Here is a 17912-nt window from a genome sequence, read left to right on the forward strand (position 1 = left end):
GTGGTGACAATAAAAGAGTTTCATAATTTTCCATTTCTTTAAAACAAAAGGAGACTAAAGGAGACCTGAGTAAAACTCAGTTGACAAAAATCATAGAATCACAGAATTCCAGGTTGGAAGGGAACTCAAGGATCATCTGGTCCAACCTTTCTGGGCAAAAGCACGGTCTAGACAAGATGACCCAGCACCCTGTCCAGCTGAATCTTGAAAGTGTCCAATGTTGGGGAATCTACCACTTCCCTCTGGAGATTATTCCAGTGTCTGATTGTTCTCATTGTGAAAATTTTTCCTCTTACATCCAGTTGGAATCTCCCCAGGAGTAACGTGTGCCATTACTTCTCTCCTTTTCCATGTGACTCCTTGTAAAAAGGGAGTCTCCGTCTTCTTTGTAGCCACCCTTTAAATACTGGAACATGGAGATAAGGTCTCTCCTAAGCCTTCTTTTCTCAAGGCTGAGCAAACCCAGTTCTCTCAGCCTTTCCTCACCTGACAGGCTTCCCAGTCCCTTGATCATCTTTGTGGCCCTTCTCTGGACCCTCTCCAGCCTGTCCACATCTTTTTTGCATAGTAGGGACCAAAATTGAACACAGTATTCCAGGTGTGGTCTGCCAAGTGCCGAGTGGAGTGGGATAATGACTTCTTTATCTCTGCTGGTGATGTCCTTGTTGATGCAATCCATCATCCTGTTGGCTTTCTTTGCCGCTGCAGCACACTGTTCACTCATATTGAGCTTGTCCAAAAGGACCCCCAGGTCGCTTTCCACAGAGTGGCTCCCCAGCCAGGTAGATCCCAGCCTGTGCTGCACTCCTGGATTATGTTTTCCCAGGTGCAAGACCTTACACTAGTCCTTGTTGAACTTCATAAGGTTCTTGTTAGCCCACTCTTCCAGCCTATCCAGGTCTTCCTGCAGGGTGGTTCTCCCTTCCAATGTTCAGTTCACTTGAAGTACTTTGTTATTAAAAGAGATATCTAAAACCTGAAGAGATGCTATTTATAATTGTTGAGCTGAATGTATATAAGAACATCTTCAATATTTTCTTGAACTTACTGCTTCTAATTATTTCAGCTCTAAAAAGGCCATTGTTTTCATATGTTGTATTAGTTTAGTCACTATGTAGAAAGACATGCAATTTGAAAAAATCCCTTTCTGAACAAAGTATATCAATTTTGCTTAATTTTCCACTTTCCAGTTTTAATTTTCTTGAAAATTAAATATCGTTGCATATAAAAACAATGAAACTATTAGTTTTGTTTCTCTGAAAACTTTATTTGTAGTGGTGTCCTGGTTTCAGCTGGGATAGAGTTAATTTTCTTCCTAGTAGCTGGTACAGTGCTGTGTTTTGGATGTAGTGTGAGAATAATGCTGATAACACACTGATGTTTTAGTTGTTGCTAAGTTCCGCTTATCCTAAATTAAGGATTTTTCAGTTTCCCACGCTCTGCCAGTGAGCAGGTGCACAAGAAGCTGTGAGGGAGCAAGGCCAGGACAGCTGACCTGAACTAACCAAAGGGATATTCCATGCCATAGGACGTCATGCTCAGTATATAAACTGGGGGGAGTTGGCCAGGAGGGGCAGATCGCTGCTTGGGCATCGGTCAGCAGGTGGTGAGCAACTGCACTCTGTATCACTTGTCTTTTCTTGGGTTTTATTTCTCTCTTTTTAAAAATTATATTCCTTTTTATTACAATTATTATATATTATTGTTATTTTTATATTTTATTTTAGTTATTAGACTGTTTTTATCTCAACCCATGAGTTTTACTTTTTTTCAATTCTCCTTCCCATCCCACTGGGAGGGTAAGGAGTGAGCAAGCAGCTGTGTGGTGCTTAGTTGCTGGCTGGGGTTAAACCATGACAAGTGGATAGCACTGACATATCTGAAGAGTCTCATTACTGATAGTGTAGTTAGTTAAAGTTAATTTTAAGGTTATTGAGACTACATAAATGAGATTTAGCCAATATGCAGGTTTTACAGAATATTTGAGCACTAGAAGGAGAAATTCTCCAGTTAGAGATTTAGGTGGATGTAAACTTTGATATGACCCAGTGGTAAACTACATGTTCTTAAGTAGCTTGAAGTCTTAGAAAGTAATTTTTGATTTCTAAGTAGCATTTGGTATTTCAGAATTACTTCCATGACAGAGGTAGGTAAAGCTTATAATATAACGAATTAAATTCACATGTTAGCAGATAATTTTATTCTTAATATGGCACCTTACTCCAATATCAGTTCTGGAGAGCAGTCCAGCAGCTTTGTTAACTATTTCCCAAGCCTTCACCATAACATGTTAATACTAGTCAGTTGATGAGGAATGTGAACCCATGCAAATGGATTACTAAAACGTAATTATCCTTTTTCTTCAGTCCATACTTGCAAGTCTTCCTTCAGTTCTATGTGTCACAGGCATTCCTACGAGACATAAAGGGTTGAGTGGGTGAGGCTCAGAAACTGATGTGTTTGTGCAGGGGGTGGGAGCAGGGAAAATCTTTAAAAGAACTAAACAGTGCCCTGGTTGGTTGACTGATTGATTGATTTATTGTGAGAGAAAATGAGTCCACTGCAGAAACAGTCAAAAGCTTGAACTGTTAGGGTTTCTGGATGACTGTTTTAAAACCTGAGTCTTCGTAAAACCACAATGGCAGACAGGTAATCAGAGAGGGAGTAGCTTATTTCTTTTGAAAGGATTCAGGTATTTATAAATCTGGGAAGAGTCCAGAATTATACATTTCCTTGCTATTAGAATTTACAAATAAATGACAGTTCCCATGAAATATTTAAGTATACTGAAAATTAGACAGAGACATGCAATATCTATAAGAGGACAAGCCCTGTGATTTCTTTAAAACATTGAAGAAATATGGTAAAAGTCCTAAATACTTACATCAGAACTGACTAGAATCTTAAACCAGTAAATTAAAAAAAAAAGTCAATCTAATTGACTTTGTTGTTCTACAAACAGACTGTGTTTTGTTACAGTTGCTTCCTTAGATAGAGAAAAACACAACAGACTATGTCAGCAAAGTGCTTGTGATGCATCTCATAGACTAAACAAGGTACAGTTAGACAGAAGAATAAAAAGGCAACTGACATAATAAGTTACTCTCACAATAAAGTATAATAACATAAAAAATGAAACATACTTTGTTTAGTAAATTAATAAATGAATATAAAAGTTTTAGTGGAAATAAAATTTGTATCAGTTAAAATTACTAATATTTTATTGCCATTATGGATAAGGCAGATCACACTATCGGTCTGTAATTAAAGAGTATGAAAAGTGGCAAGAAAAATCAGGAAATTTTGAACATGTGCTATCTTATAAATATCAAACATGCTGTTTTGCAATGGGAGTGCTTTTCCATTACTTCAGAGTGATTTTATCATTGATCTGGCTGAATTTTAGCTGCTTGATTCTGTTTGGCTTTTACAGTAGAGAAACAGAAGCTATAGTCTTGCTTACTAGATTAACTGTTAATTCAGAGGTTCTTAAAGGGGAAAGGAGAAAGGAAGTACAGGAGGAATACCACGAAATAGTGGGCATGCAAATCATGCTTTGGGATTCCAGCAGAAGGGTGAGGGAGTCTAAAATAACATTGTACTCATTAAGCATCTTCCATCCTGTCCACTAAAAAAACCCCTGCATTTGTGGGGAAAGCTCATGATCAAAGTTCATCTTCTTTGTACAGACAAGAGGATCAAATTAAGAGAGCATGAATAAATTTGGTTTTGTCAATTTGTGTGTGTACTGAACCTTGCAAGCCTGTTAAAGTGTTGGGTTTTTTTTCTTTTTCTTCTTAGCTTTCTCTCTATATAATTAATCCCTGTATACAAATGAAGCACTCTCTGGATATGAAGCATTGATACTTTTTACTGTAGGACTTTGTCAGATTGCTCATGGGTCTACTTTTTGTTACGTTTTAAATATTTCAGCCAGTTAGAAGTCACATTTTTAACTACTGTGACTTAAAATATTGAATATTCCAGTGGAAGACATTTCATAAAAAGTGGTCCAAAATTCCAGAGAAAATAAAGGATTTTTAAAAAGTAAACATTGCCTTTGGCTAGGGAGATGGAGTAGATCAGATGGAATAGACCTCCCTTGTACCCCAACATTTCTGCAATTCTTTGCTGCTGGTTCTGCACTGATTGAAAGGAAAATTTTTTCCTATCTAGGATTGTATTTGTGCAAGTCTTTTTGAGTAAGGAAATTAGTCTTCTGTGCTTATATCTAATTGATATAATAAGAATAATAATGATAATCCTCCTATTTAACTTGGCTTCAGGAAACCTTTGGCATATTCTTTTTATTGAACAGAAATAGATAATAAGGATGGAAAGTATGTCTGAAATATAAGTGGACCTAAATAATAGTACCTATGTAGATGGGAAGGCTGCAAGTCTATTGATGCTGGGCTACAGATGTCTAATGTAGGCAAAATTGCCGTGAATTAGCTTTTAGAGTTCTATTTCTATAATCCTAAACACTTTCAAAGACATTGTGTTAATTGATCAGCGTTTATCTACATTAAAACCAACATATCCAATATCAGACTGTCCTCTTGTTTCCATTCAGCTACAATCAGAAGATTTATTGGTACATCCTTTAAATCTTATCCTCACTCATACTCACATTCTTTTATCTTTTCTTGTATTCTGACCTCTTTCCATCAAAGATTCTGAAAAAATATTATTTGTTTCAATTTAGGCAAAACACCTTACAGAGAGATTTTTTAAGCAACAAGTGGAACTTAGAAGGGGAACTTAGAAGGGAAAGTTCTGAACCATTGCCTCAAAGATACTACATTGAAGGTACTCCGCAAATGGTACAGGTTGATCACTGCTCTCCCGGGTATGGAATGAACGCTCAAGTACATCCAGACTGTCCAGAGTGTTGTGGTGACAAATTCATTTATCATACAAAGTATTAAATACTGTTACAGTGTTTTTTTCTCTCATTAAACTCTGTACTTTGCTATTTAACTTTATAAAATTATGCCATACTGTTTTGGGCTGTGATCCTGTCAAGTCTGTCAAGGTAACCAGTACTAGATCAGGTTAGTACTTTGCTAGAACTTTTGTAAGACCCTGTTGATTTAGATTTTAAGCCAGACCCACAATTTCTATGGACTGATTTAAATTAAAATCAATCAGATCAATCCTCTAGTTAGCAGTGGAGTTTTTCAGAATTAGCACAGAAAATCTGTAATCTGACAAGGTGTGTTTCAAGTGCTGTTTTATGGTGAGACAAACAAGACAATTATTTTTGTTCTTAAATTTATAAAAGGGGGCATAATAATGCAATGCTTTAATCCAATTACAAACTTAAATGCTACGTTCCAGATCTGAGTAAATTAAGAATAATAGATAAAATAGTCACTCTGTATAGCTTTGCAAAATAAAGTTAGATTTGTAAATGTGATCCATTTGGAAGAATAAGGAAAGGGTGGGAGTGAATTTTGGTAATTTTATTTTTGTCAATCCTCATATTAAAATGAGTGATAGTCTTTACCAGGCTGTGTAGTGATAGGATGAGGGATAATGGTTTTAAACTGAAAGAGGGTAGATTTAGATCAGATTTAAGGAAGAAATTCTTTCCTGTGAGGGTGGTGAGACACTGGAACAGGTTGCCCAGAGAAGCTGTGGATGCCCCCTCCCTGGAAGTGTTCAAGGCCAGGTTGGACGGGGCTTTAAGCAACCTGAACTAGTGAAATGTGTCCCTGCCTGGGGCAGGGGGGTTGGAACTAGATGATCTTTAAGGTCCCTTCCAACCCAAACCAGTCTATGATTCTATGATTCTATGTTACCCTTCTTAGATGCTAAGGAATGTATCGGTATTTTAAAGAGTGACTTTGCCAGGCTGCAATTCGCCCAAGAAGAGGTTATTCATATGATTCCCAAATATTGAGCCTGAAGTCTCAAGGGAACAATGGAAGACAAGACACAGAGAGAGTAAATCTGTAGTCAAGATTTTGACAGATGATTCTCTACAGACCTAGAAATGGTGAAGGAAAACACTGGATTACATACTGAATAACAGTTTGCAGAATGGAATATACTTTGAAAAGAAATAATAAGAATATGGAAGAAAATAGAGACAACTCTAAAATTGCAGGACATGCAAAATGTTTCCATATGTGATAATTTTTTCTGATTTGTTGTCTTCATCAGAAGGAACTTAAATTTTTTGGTCCATGTCTTGCAGCAAAAAGTGACAAGCATCTGGAAGGGATATATAAAAATATCAAATTTATTACATTTACTGTAATACAGAATATTGTTGCACATGATTTCAAGGACAGGTACATGAAAATCAAGTTTAGAAAAGCATGTCTTCATTAGGATGATTTGTTTTGTGTGGACTGCAGTTTTGTTTTGGGCTTTCTCCCAGAACATCTTACTCCATTCTAAACTAATTTGTGTATCTTTTTTCTTCAGAACACAACTTTCATCTTAGCTCTGGTGGCTGTTTAACATAAGTAGTAAAAAATAATACCGTTTTCTTAGCTGCCATGCTCCTTTACCACCTGCACGAGACAGAAACACTACATAGCCCTACACCAGTGTCAACCCAAGAAGCTGATCCCTGTTCAGCTGGGGTCGTAACAGACACCTCTTTGGCAGGCAGATACAGGGGCAAGCTTTCACATCTGAGCTACCCAAGAATCTGAAACAGTCAGTCCTGAAACTTGACTGATTACTACTTCCCATAGTTGAGGATGTCATTCTGTCAGCATGCTCAAACATACACTCTCTTCCTTAGTTGACCTCTTGCTAAAATTAGTAATTTCCTTTCTCAGAATCCGAAACACCATATCGTAGGCAGTAAAACTGAAAGGGTCCTCTGCTTATCATTCTACCTCAAGGCAAGATATGAGCTTCAATTATTCCTGACAGATGTATCCTGCATAATCTTTAAAACCTCAGAAGACTATATAGAGTCCCAAGGAAATATGACTCAGTACTGCACATTCTCACCACTGGAAAGCTTTCTTCTAAGATATTTATGTTATTGCCCTTGATGTAGTTTATACCTGTTACTTCTTGTTCTGTCTCAGTAAATCTGGAAATGATTCCATTAACTTTATCTTCGAAATAGCTTTTGCATATCTTAGAAGAATCTGACCATTTCATTTTTCTGATATTGTCTCCATTGAACTAAACCACCTCAAGTTCAGTCTTTTTGGTCATATTTGATAGACCTTGATTACTGTCCACTATAGGTTCTCTATGTTTGTTTTCAGTGCCTCAAACTTCATGCGGAGACCCATGCTAACATGGGAGAATTAGTTTTGATTTGCTAAAATCCCTAGATCTGTTACTTAAATAGAAAATAAAATATTTTCCCTGTATCTTTTTTAGTGAGGGAGCTTTTACTAAAATATGCACTTACTCATAGAAACATTTTGATAACACATTTCCATGGAAATACAGCAGAGTTCAACTTTTTGGGTTATCCGATAGTTTCCTTTGTAGTTGCAGGAACCAGGTCCTGTAGTCCAGTTAAAACAGTTTTAAGGTCCATTTTAGAATTATTTGGGAGTTCTGGTCTCTTTGGCTACTCTTGTTTTGTATTTAATTCATGGAAACTTCATACTCATTTGCCCTGATGGGGAGAATGCCCTTTAGCTTAAGTAGATTTTGTCTCCTATTTTATAATCAGAACAAGTCAACTACTTTCTATCTGCTTTTGTAAGAGTTTGCATTCAGTAAACCTGTATCTCAGATGCCCTATTTTGAGTTTAATATTCTTGCACAGGGGTGACTAGAATTTAACATGCTATTTCAGATGAGCTCTTACCAGTGCCTTTTACATCATTAGTGCTTTTCTTTTGGTCCTAAGAACCTCTCTCAAATGATTTAACAGTACCACACTTCCCCTTTTCACTGTGACTGATTGTGCTCACAGTCCTCCTTAATCAAATATATACAGGCCTTTTGCATTCTTTTATTTCTTCTCTGTTTAAATCTTGTCCTTATTCACAGCTTCTCCCAGTTTTGTTGTCAGCACAGTTCATTGGGACTTCTGATAATCTTGTTAGTGAAAATATTTAGTAAAGTCTGTCTAAGAGCGAGATCCCGAGTAATCCCTTTAGCAATTTCTCTCCAACTCTTATTTCCCTTTTAAGCATCATTCAATACTTGGTTTTAAATTTCATTCTAATCATAGTGTTCTGTAGTTTATTACATTTGTATGTGCTGCCGTATCAGGTGCTGCTTTCAAATTAATTATGTGTTTATCTTCATTGGAAGACAACATTGAATTGTATTACTTTCCGCTTACCTGCATGTGTTTCAGCGTTCATTCATGAAATCTTTACGTAGTATAGAAGTCTGATCAGCTGTTCTGTGGTTTCTTGGATTCTTTTTTCCCTTTCTGAAAAATTTATAATACATTTCTTACACAGGTTAGCACCAGTCATAGGGTATCACCGCAGACACATCGCAAACCTCAGGTTAGTTATCATCTGCATTACCCTTTCATGGGCCAGTTCTATTTAGGAACATGGAAACAGATGTTACTCAGACTTTCTAATCTAAGTACATTAAATGTTGAATAGTGCGACTGTTTCTAGTCTCCAGGTCTTGGTAAGGATATGATAGAATGGAAGAGGTTATGGAGTAGGCCCAAGAACATGGAGAAATAAACAAACTTATGCATATCCTCTGCACGTTTCATAAAAAACCCTAATATATTTTCTTGTCATACAGCAAAATAGCTGCATGTTCAGTTACACCTGTTCTGTTTCCTCTCTTATCTAGTTTCATGTTGTGTTCTAGTAGCTCTGGCTCCTCCATGCTGTTGTGCAGTGCTCTGTGAACAATGCATCATTTATTTCACACTGCCATTACACAATTTGTGCATTAAGCATAACTTTCACTTACTGCATCATCTACCAATCTAAATCTCCCGTATTACAACGTGCATTCATTTTCTTCCCCATGCTTCAGGCTCATGTTCTTTCATATCATAGTATATCCTCATTTGTTTTTTCCCCTCTGCTTTTATATTAAAATGGCATTAAATACTGAGCTATTGTCTCACATTCTACTCCCATTTTCTGGTCTAAATCTCTTTCTAAATTAGTCAATTAAACACATTAACCTGATTAGTCACTCTGTGCCGTATCTATCTTTAGAGAAATCTTTCTGGCAGAAAACACTGGTGGTAAAACATATCAAAATTTTGTTCATCAGGTACCAGATAAGCCTCAGGCAGAACCCTTTACTACGAGGCAATGACTTAAAGACATGAAGTTACTGCTGATTAATAATTCCATTTTGTCTTCTGCCTCTGTAAAATAGTCTTGAATAAACGGAATTGATGAGTACAAACATCTTAGAAATATATTCATATGATTTTATCTTAAAAGTTTTTATGCTTTTAGAGCCCTGTTTTATGTGAAATAAAGCACATTATTCCAGGATAAATTAATTAAATATTTTGGTAACAGCTACATGAGGTATGATCCAGCATTAAATTTTACTTAACATAGGCAATTGAGTCACTTTCACATCATCAAAATTTCTGAATACAATTTTCCTGCTTTATAAATCTTTTTTTTTTTTTTTAATCAGATGCAGCTGTGAGATTAATACAGTACAAAATGTTGTATGTTTCTTACGGCTTCTCTGGAGACACAATTTGATATCATACCCTGTACTAGCATTATGAAATATTTTTTGTCCTGTATTACTATTATGCAGAGCTTGATTTCTGTGTTATTTTTAGTAGACTACATACTGAATAGTCAGTTCTAATTTGGTTTTCTTCAGTTCTTTCTCTCACAACATGGTGATTATTTATATTACTGACACACAGTAACTTGAAAGTTGAAAAGGAAATACATTATTCAAGAGAATATTGAAATAGTCCTAAACATCAGAAGAGAGTGCAAGATAATAGCTTATAGGGTGCAAGAACAAATTAATTGTCGTGTGCATTTCAGTTTGTGAGGTGTGAAGTGGCAAGTATATAAAATATGCTGTAAAGATAGAAAATTTTGCTAAGATGTTTATACTTTCCAAGTGAAGGTATACCAATAGGAGTTTTCCATTAGTGAAAAGACTGAAACAAGTTTACCTGTTAAAGAAACTTTTCAGCAGCTGGCTAAATAAGCTACAGGTCCCTATTTCAGATTCGTTTCTCTTTTCTGTGCTTTCTGCTTGATAGCAAACAGAAGACACTTCTGAGAAACAAACTTTTTATGCCATTCTTAGAGAAGTCTACCTTGCTCCAATTAAATAAACTGAAAATTCTGAAGGATTTACTAGAAGTGTGCCTATAATTGTCTATAATATAGTGAACAAGATGATTGATTTTCCAGACAGAAAGGTTGGAAAATGCCTTTAGTTACATATATTTGTAAAGCTCTCTCTTTCCCATAAAGCCACCTTGGTCTGTCTAGACTAATATACAAAAAAGGCATGATTTTGGCATCATCTGCAGAGGACTCCTCTCAGTCAGTAGCAGTGTCAAAAAATGCTAGGCCAGTTAGTAACAGCCACTGGGGATCAAGTGAATCCTGACAGCCTCATCAAACGAAGATAAACCAAACCAAATCCAGAAAATGCTGCTGAAGGTTTGTGCAGTAGTGACTAAGAAGTCATTATTAAGGCAGGCAAAACCCAACAGCCAGGTAAGCGCTGACTCTGCAAAAGGAAGGAAGGTCTTAGTTACCCCTGCATAGTGAATACTAATGCTGCTAATTAGAGATCTATGCTAAAGAAAGGCTACCACTGCCAAATTGAAGTACGATTCAGGATAGTCATAACGAATTAGCTCAAATTCTGCTTTTTTTCTGCCAAGTGCATAATGCTGAGTTAGTCTGTTGTGATGAAGTCATTCTGCAGATGATTGTACAGACTTCATCAAATGGTATAACATGATCCAACAGGAAAAAAATGTTTCATTCAGAACACTTGTTCTGCATCATACACTGATTTCTGGTTTGATGTACTATTTTTGCACTACTTCTTAATAATTATCAGAGCTTAGATTTCAGTTTCATTTTGTCTTGTATTCCTTATAAAAGCAGCTATAGCAGTTTATTTAAAACATTATTGGATATAGGCCATATTAAAATGTAATTGATGGACATATCCCTGGTAAGCAGATGGAGTGAAAAGTGATGAATAGAAAAATATGGTGTAATAAATAGATGATGGATAAAATATATACAATTTTTTCATCATCAACCAGCAGAATACTGCAAGAAAATCTTATCTTTTTTTCAAATAGATAAAGATGCATTCTAAACATCTATAATGTATTTTTTTTAAATATACTTAAGTTCCACATCTTTTTCCTTGTTTTTTTTGTCCATAGTTGTATGCAACCCAGGATCATACAATCCTAGTAATGGAATTCACTGTCTTCATGCAACAGTAGTTCGATATATGGAGCAACAAAGTGCTAAGAACTGAGGTATTTGCAATAGCTCTTAGGTATTTTAATGTGGTAATATGAATAAATATTTTTAAAATGTATACAGTTTGTTTTGGTTACATCAATAGAATACACTTGTTTTTAAGAAATAATGATTCATCAGCATATTGATGAAATATTTTAGGTCATACCATGTAGGACTACTTCATTTTTAAGGTCTTTAGAGTATCTGCTAGGTTAATATCAATAGAGACAACTAACTGTTTAAATAACAAGAAGAAAATAAAAAAGTAGAGGTAGTTTGCATACTGAGTCCTTTGCTGATAGACCTCAGCTCCTCTCGACACGGACTGGTGTAAGGAGTCTACATTGTAGTTTTCATGTACCTGTCCATGCAGTCGTTGGTTAAGAGGATTACAGTGAACAGTTCACAGTGTATATAAAATCAGCACTGAAGGTCGTGAATGTTGCAATGCAGCCTCAAATGCAAAAACATCCTAAAAACTTTCTTTCTAGATGAATTATAATATTGCTACTGACCAGTTGGTAACTTCTTCGCAAAGAATGTAAAATTCCACTTGGGTCAGTCATCTGTTCCACCTTTAAATGACCCCATTGAGCGAAACACTTTTGCTCTTACCTGAAGAAAACAAACAGTAACATAAAATACCATGGTACTTTTTATGACACTCATCTTCTTTACTTTTGTAAGACTGTTGAGAATTACTAAGTGGTTGGCTCAATGCATTCCTTGTCATTGTCATTCATTAACAGCCTTATTTAAATTGGTATTCAGTAAAAGAATCCTGTTTAAAATCTTATTTGGATTGTCTCTGCAGATCATACCCCATGCAAATTGTAAAGTTTTAAATAAATATTACGGAGTTTATACTCTTTTTCCTCTTAGCTCTTTTCCCTATCTAGTTCATGTATAAAAATGAGCTAGATGTGAAGGCCATTTTTAGTTCTTTGTCGTATCTGGAAAATGGGGTTTGCAGGTGTTTGTTTTTTCAAGCACATATATGGACCACAGGTTTAAATATGTTTGTCTTCAGGAACTCTACTCTGAAAAAGGAGTAAAAATAAATACTGTGCTACATCTAAGAAGTAATTTTTCAATATGATGCATTATCTTAAGATACTATACTATAAGCATCCCACTAATATACTGTTTACGTGACAGAGCCTGAAGCTCCAAATATATTATATTTTCATGGGAATGACATAAAAAATGAAAACAGTACATTTGAAAGTAACTAGTAAGACTGTATGATTTGCCTTTCTGGTTTGAATGAACTAAAGTAACTTTTATATAAAACATATGCAACTAAGGCATTTGAAAAAAATGGAAAACAAGCATTATCAGGATTCTATGGACTGACACTGTTTATTGCTCAAACACTAGTATGAACAGCATAACTAGCAGAATATATAAAATAACTTTACCAAATGCTATTTGAAAATAAATAGCTGGGAGAGAGCATGTTAAAAAATGTTTAGCAGTTAAGAAATTAAACTCTATTTAACTGTAATCCATAGAATGACTAAAGGCTACCTATTATTTATTTTCATGTGGTAACTAGAAATGAACAGACCACTGGGTTGTTACGGTAGGCTGAAGCACTGCATGTCCATATGTTATCTCCATAATTTCCCACTCGCAACAGCACTAAATTAGTTAGCATTAGTTTGAATTATTAATGGCTAAAGCGAGAGCATAATATGCAGTATTGTCTTTGTGAAAATACAGACTTTGTTAAAAAACCACCATACCAAGTGATAGCAGCACATCAAACTTCCTACAGTATGGATAGCAAATTAATTTGAGAATGGCTCTCTGAAATGAATGCAGCTTTTTAAGGCAATAGCAACACAGATTAAGCAGCATTTTGACATTTTTATATATTTATCTTCCTGTTGCACATCAGAAACAGCTCTGGCTGGCAGACCATTTCATCAGTTAAAGGCATTTAGAGAATTGTATCTGTACTTTGAGGGAGAATACTAAAGCTGATGTAGTTTTCACTGGGGTATTATACACACTAGAGTATCGACTTTCTTCTCCATGCATACATTTATGGATTTTGACCGAGTATAGAAACAATGTTTTTTGGTCCTCCTGATAGGTGAAATTCACTTTAATTCACAAAGTTTGCACACCCTTTAAGGCTTACTGGAAAAAGCAAAATAAGTGGTATAAATGTTTGTCTTTAATTCTGCCTACTATGAACCAAAGCACTTTACACAAGTATTTCTGAATGTTATCTCTCCTTACTGATTGCAGTCAAGTACAGATGCTTTATTATAGGTGCAATCTGTGGAAGAAACCCTGATCTCAGGTAACAGCATTCACCTGGGCTTCTAAATTACTCTTGGTTTATTCTGGCTTAACCAAGAAAAGAATTCTCATTTGTCAGTACATACATGGTGTATGTATACAAATATACATCTCTTGCTGCTAAAATATTTTAGGTTTACTCTTGTATGGTTGGAGCCAGAAGAAAGAAATTTCTTTGTGTATAAAACCATGGAAAAAAGTTTCCATGTTTTTCCATTCCCCAAATAATTACATGTTAAACATGCTTTAATTTCCTCATGTTACATCTCCCATGTGTTTGCTATTTTTCCACACTGCATGTGAACTGATATTTGCATTCCTGTTTTCACCATTTTTCATAAATTCACCTCTTTGCCACGAGGCAAAATCTCTGCACACAGAAACACTCAGCACACTCCACTCTTGCAGATGGTCCTGCAGTTTGTTCAAAACCTGCAGCAGCGCTCTACGGTGCAAAATCTGCTGGAACTGGAGGGCTTACTGTTTTATGTGGTATTTTTCCCTTTTTGCCAAAGAAACATGAAGCAGGCTAACCTCTTGAGTTCTACTAAATTGACAAGATTACTGACGAATGTAAGTGGCAAACTTAACATTTATGATTAATAGATGTTCAAGAAGATTAACTTGCTATTTCATTACTATAGTCTGCCTATTCAACAATAGCTTTAATTATGCTGTATATTTATTAAAAGCAATGATCTTTTTAAATGCAGGAAACTGTTAAAGTGTTACAGAAGTAGCATTACTATTAGCTAATAGCTTCAAATGAACCTAACATGACCAGCGTAACAAATATTTCTGGTAGGTTGAGTTGATTGTTTTTGAACATCAGCTTTTGTGCTCCTAATTATGTCAGTGTTTTCCTATTACTGATTAACTAATATTCCATATCAGTATTTCCACATAGCCTCAACAGGTAAACAACAAAACCTTTAGACTTCTCTGTAACTGATAATTGACATGCAAATTTGGAGTTTTTCCCGTGTTTGATTTAAAAGCATATAAAATGGATGAGGCACATATTATATATGAGCAATTGGAAAAACATACTAGGTTGCGTTTATTTTTTCTCTGCTATAATGGGAGTTGTTTAATATGACATTTCAAAAGACTGAAAATTTACATTTTCGGTGTGGTTGAGTGTAAGCCTTTTTTAAGAGGAAAGAGGATTCTGGGAAGGAGTGGCTGTCTTCTTAAAACTGAACAAGTTATAAACTTTCTGAAGTAGTACTCACTTATATCAAAAAGTGATGAAAAATTGGAATTCTTGGAAAGCCAGAAAAATAGTCTGTGATATTCAGTTCAATGCTGTCTCCCCAGTTTGTATTTTGTTTTTAATGCAGCAGGAATACAGGGCAGAAGGTGTATTTTTGCAGACAGAAAACCCATGGTAACACAGGCTGTGAAGAAAATTCATTGCCTGATAAGAGGAATAAATGGAGCGTTTAGTTGGATTGCACTAGATTCTTAAATAATACGTGCCTTTCAAAGCCTCCTATGTATTATGGAGCTATCATACTTTAGATATTAAAGTTACCATCAAAAGAAACATCAAATACTTTACAATCATGACAGTATAGTTTATATTACACCATATAAGAACAGAAGAGATTGTTTTCCAAAGTGAGGGAACCTTTCATCATATCTTTTTCTTTCTTATTTGTATTAAAGACTTCAATTCAATGTCATTTACACCAGGCTTTCAGTTTTACACCTCTGGAGATCATCTAGTCCAACACCTTGCTGAACACCTTGTTCAGCAGGCTGCTCAGGGCCGTGTCCAGTCAGGTTTTGACCATCCTCAAGGATGGAGACTCCATGACATCTCTGGCAACATCCTCCAGTATTCAGTCACCTTTACTGTATGGTGGTTTTTTTTTTTATCTCCAACCAGAATTTCCTGTATTTCAATTTGTTCCCAAATAGATTTCTCATTTACTTTCCTTATGATAGTTGTTGAAAATCTCCCTATGAAATACCTGTATGACATTGTAGCTATGCTTTTCTTTTTTTGAACATTCCTATCATAACACTCAGCTTTTCTGTGTCTTATATCTTTCCTCTTTTTCCCCTTTTCCCTTTTAAATCTCACATAAGTATTTAAGTGAATACCAGCATTTCCATTTTTGTGGTTTGAATGAGTAGTATAAAGAATCCTACTTCACACTAACTGTGCAATTTTCTAATTACCCGAAACCATCTAGAATATCATCTCTTCAGGCACCTACTTACACAGGTTTGAGGCCAAATTCATGTATAGTGCACTCCGACAAGAATGGACGAGGCCAAACCAAGATCTAATTTGTCTTGATTTCAACTGGGAAATAAGCAAAAGCAAGTGAAGTAGAAGCAGAAATCTCATATTCATGCCAATGCAGCTAGCTACATAAGAACATCTGAGAAGAATATTCATTACCCAAGCAACAGACCTTCAAATACAAAATTATTCATGAGCTATCAGTGTGTCTGGAAATACAGCTTTTATAGACACAACCCACCTGCAAAGCTGAAGAACTCCTCATATGCAGGATGCATAAAACTGTTTGCACTGAAGCAAAAACCAGCTGAGTACCTAGGCTTCAGTAGGAAAGCCAATATTCTCTGGAGTTTGGTTCACTGGAAATGATGCAGATGGCTTTTCTCTTACTTTTTAAAGTAAAATATAAACAGGTATATTACATGACCAAATCATAACATTTAGATAAGTACATGTGGCCACTGCAGCAGTTCTGGTTTTTTGCTTAGAGATTAAATTAAAGGTGAATGACTTCCAAGTGCATTCCATAATGGCTAATTTTTAACTTTAAATCTTTTAATTTCCACATTTTCATTTTCTACTCCTGTAAAAGAGAAAGGAAGGTTTCTGTTTTAAGCCTCTATGTGCAGTGACATTATGCAGCAGACTGCAAATCTCGGTTCCCCAGCTCCATTGCCGAAGGCTCACACAGTGCTAGATGCAGTCACCCGTTGGCGTTTGGCTCTCAGGGTCTTCTGGTGTGTTTGCCTCTGTGCAGGGGTTGCTGGCGGCATCACCATGTACTGGGTCTGTCTGAGATGGAGTTATTTTTCACAGTAGGTGGTACAGTGATCTCCTGTACATTTGTGATCACAACAATGCTGATAACACATCAGCATTTTGGCAACTGCTGAACAGTGTGTGCACAGCGTAAAGGTCTTCTCTGTTTCTCACTCACCCCCAGTGAGTACTGTGGGGGTGCGCAAGAGCTTGGGAGGGGACACAACCGGGCAGGTGACCCGAACTAACCAAAGAGCTATTCCATGCCATATAACGTCCTGCTCAGCAGTACAATGGAGAGGAGCGAGGTTTGGGTAGTTAGCTACCTTTTGCTTGGGAACTGGCTGTCCACACTGCTCTGCCCATGAGAGGTGGTGAGTGATTACCGTTACATCACTTCTTTTGTTTTTTTCTTTTTGCTTCTACTTCTCCACTTATAAAATTATTTTCATCTTGACCCATGAGTTTTCTTGCTTTTACTCTTCGTTTCTTTTGTCCTGTCCCACTGGAGGTGGGTGGTGGGGGTGTGAGTGGCTGTGTGGTGCTTAGCTACCTACCAGGGTTGACCCACCACACACTGGATGCCAGCTGTGGTTCCACAATTGGGTGAAGCTGGTGAGATCTGCCCAAGAAGAGTCACTCAGCCCATTTCCCCATCTCAGGTATAACCAAAGAGCTCTCATGTGGTAATACACAGGCCAAAGCTGTATGTGGCCAGTGATCTCAGCATGAAGAAGTTCCAAAGCTCATTATGACTTCTACCTCACTACATTTAAAAAAAAAAAAAAATCTCAAAAGACTTGGTTTATTTCTCAAAACCAAAGATAATTATATCTCAAAATATAATCTCTTTAAGAAAACACCCACAGAGCTGGGTGATTAGCTCAAGATTAATTTGCCCAGGAAATTCCGTACGAATTGGGAAAGGACTAACCGATTACTACAGTGAAGATGACATTAATATGTTGGAACCAGAACTGAAAGACAGAAAAATATTTTGGAAAAAAATGTGAAATAGAAAATATTTATAAAAGCTATACTAGAAACACACACTAAAATATCCTTTAACTTTTCATTCACTACTTCAGTAAAGACAGAACTTCCAAAAAGAACAGTAATTCAAGCCCTGGGAAACAGTAGAAGGCTTAACAGGAAACTCCAGTGAAGGA

General features: G+C 36.1%; 1 protein-coding gene across 1 annotated transcript in view; it reads left to right on the plus strand.

The window, feature by feature from the left end:
* The window catches only part of ZPBP (zona pellucida binding protein), a 39072-nt gene extending 27652 nt beyond the window's left edge, over positions 1-11420 (plus strand). Inside the window, 5 exon segments of the mRNA XM_074831703.1 lie at positions 2980-3056; positions 4709-4747; positions 4749-4899; positions 11330-11377; positions 11380-11420. Coding sequence (XP_074687804.1) covers positions 2980-3056; positions 4709-4747; positions 4749-4899; positions 11330-11377; positions 11380-11420 — 356 coding nt within the window.
* Positions 11421-17912: the final 6492 nt, after the last annotated feature.

This window comes from Strix aluco, chromosome 1 (assembly GCF_031877795.1).
Source record: "Strix aluco isolate bStrAlu1 chromosome 1, bStrAlu1.hap1, whole genome shotgun sequence".
In the NCBI taxonomy this organism is placed as follows: domain Eukaryota; kingdom Metazoa; phylum Chordata; class Aves; order Strigiformes; family Strigidae; genus Strix; species Strix aluco.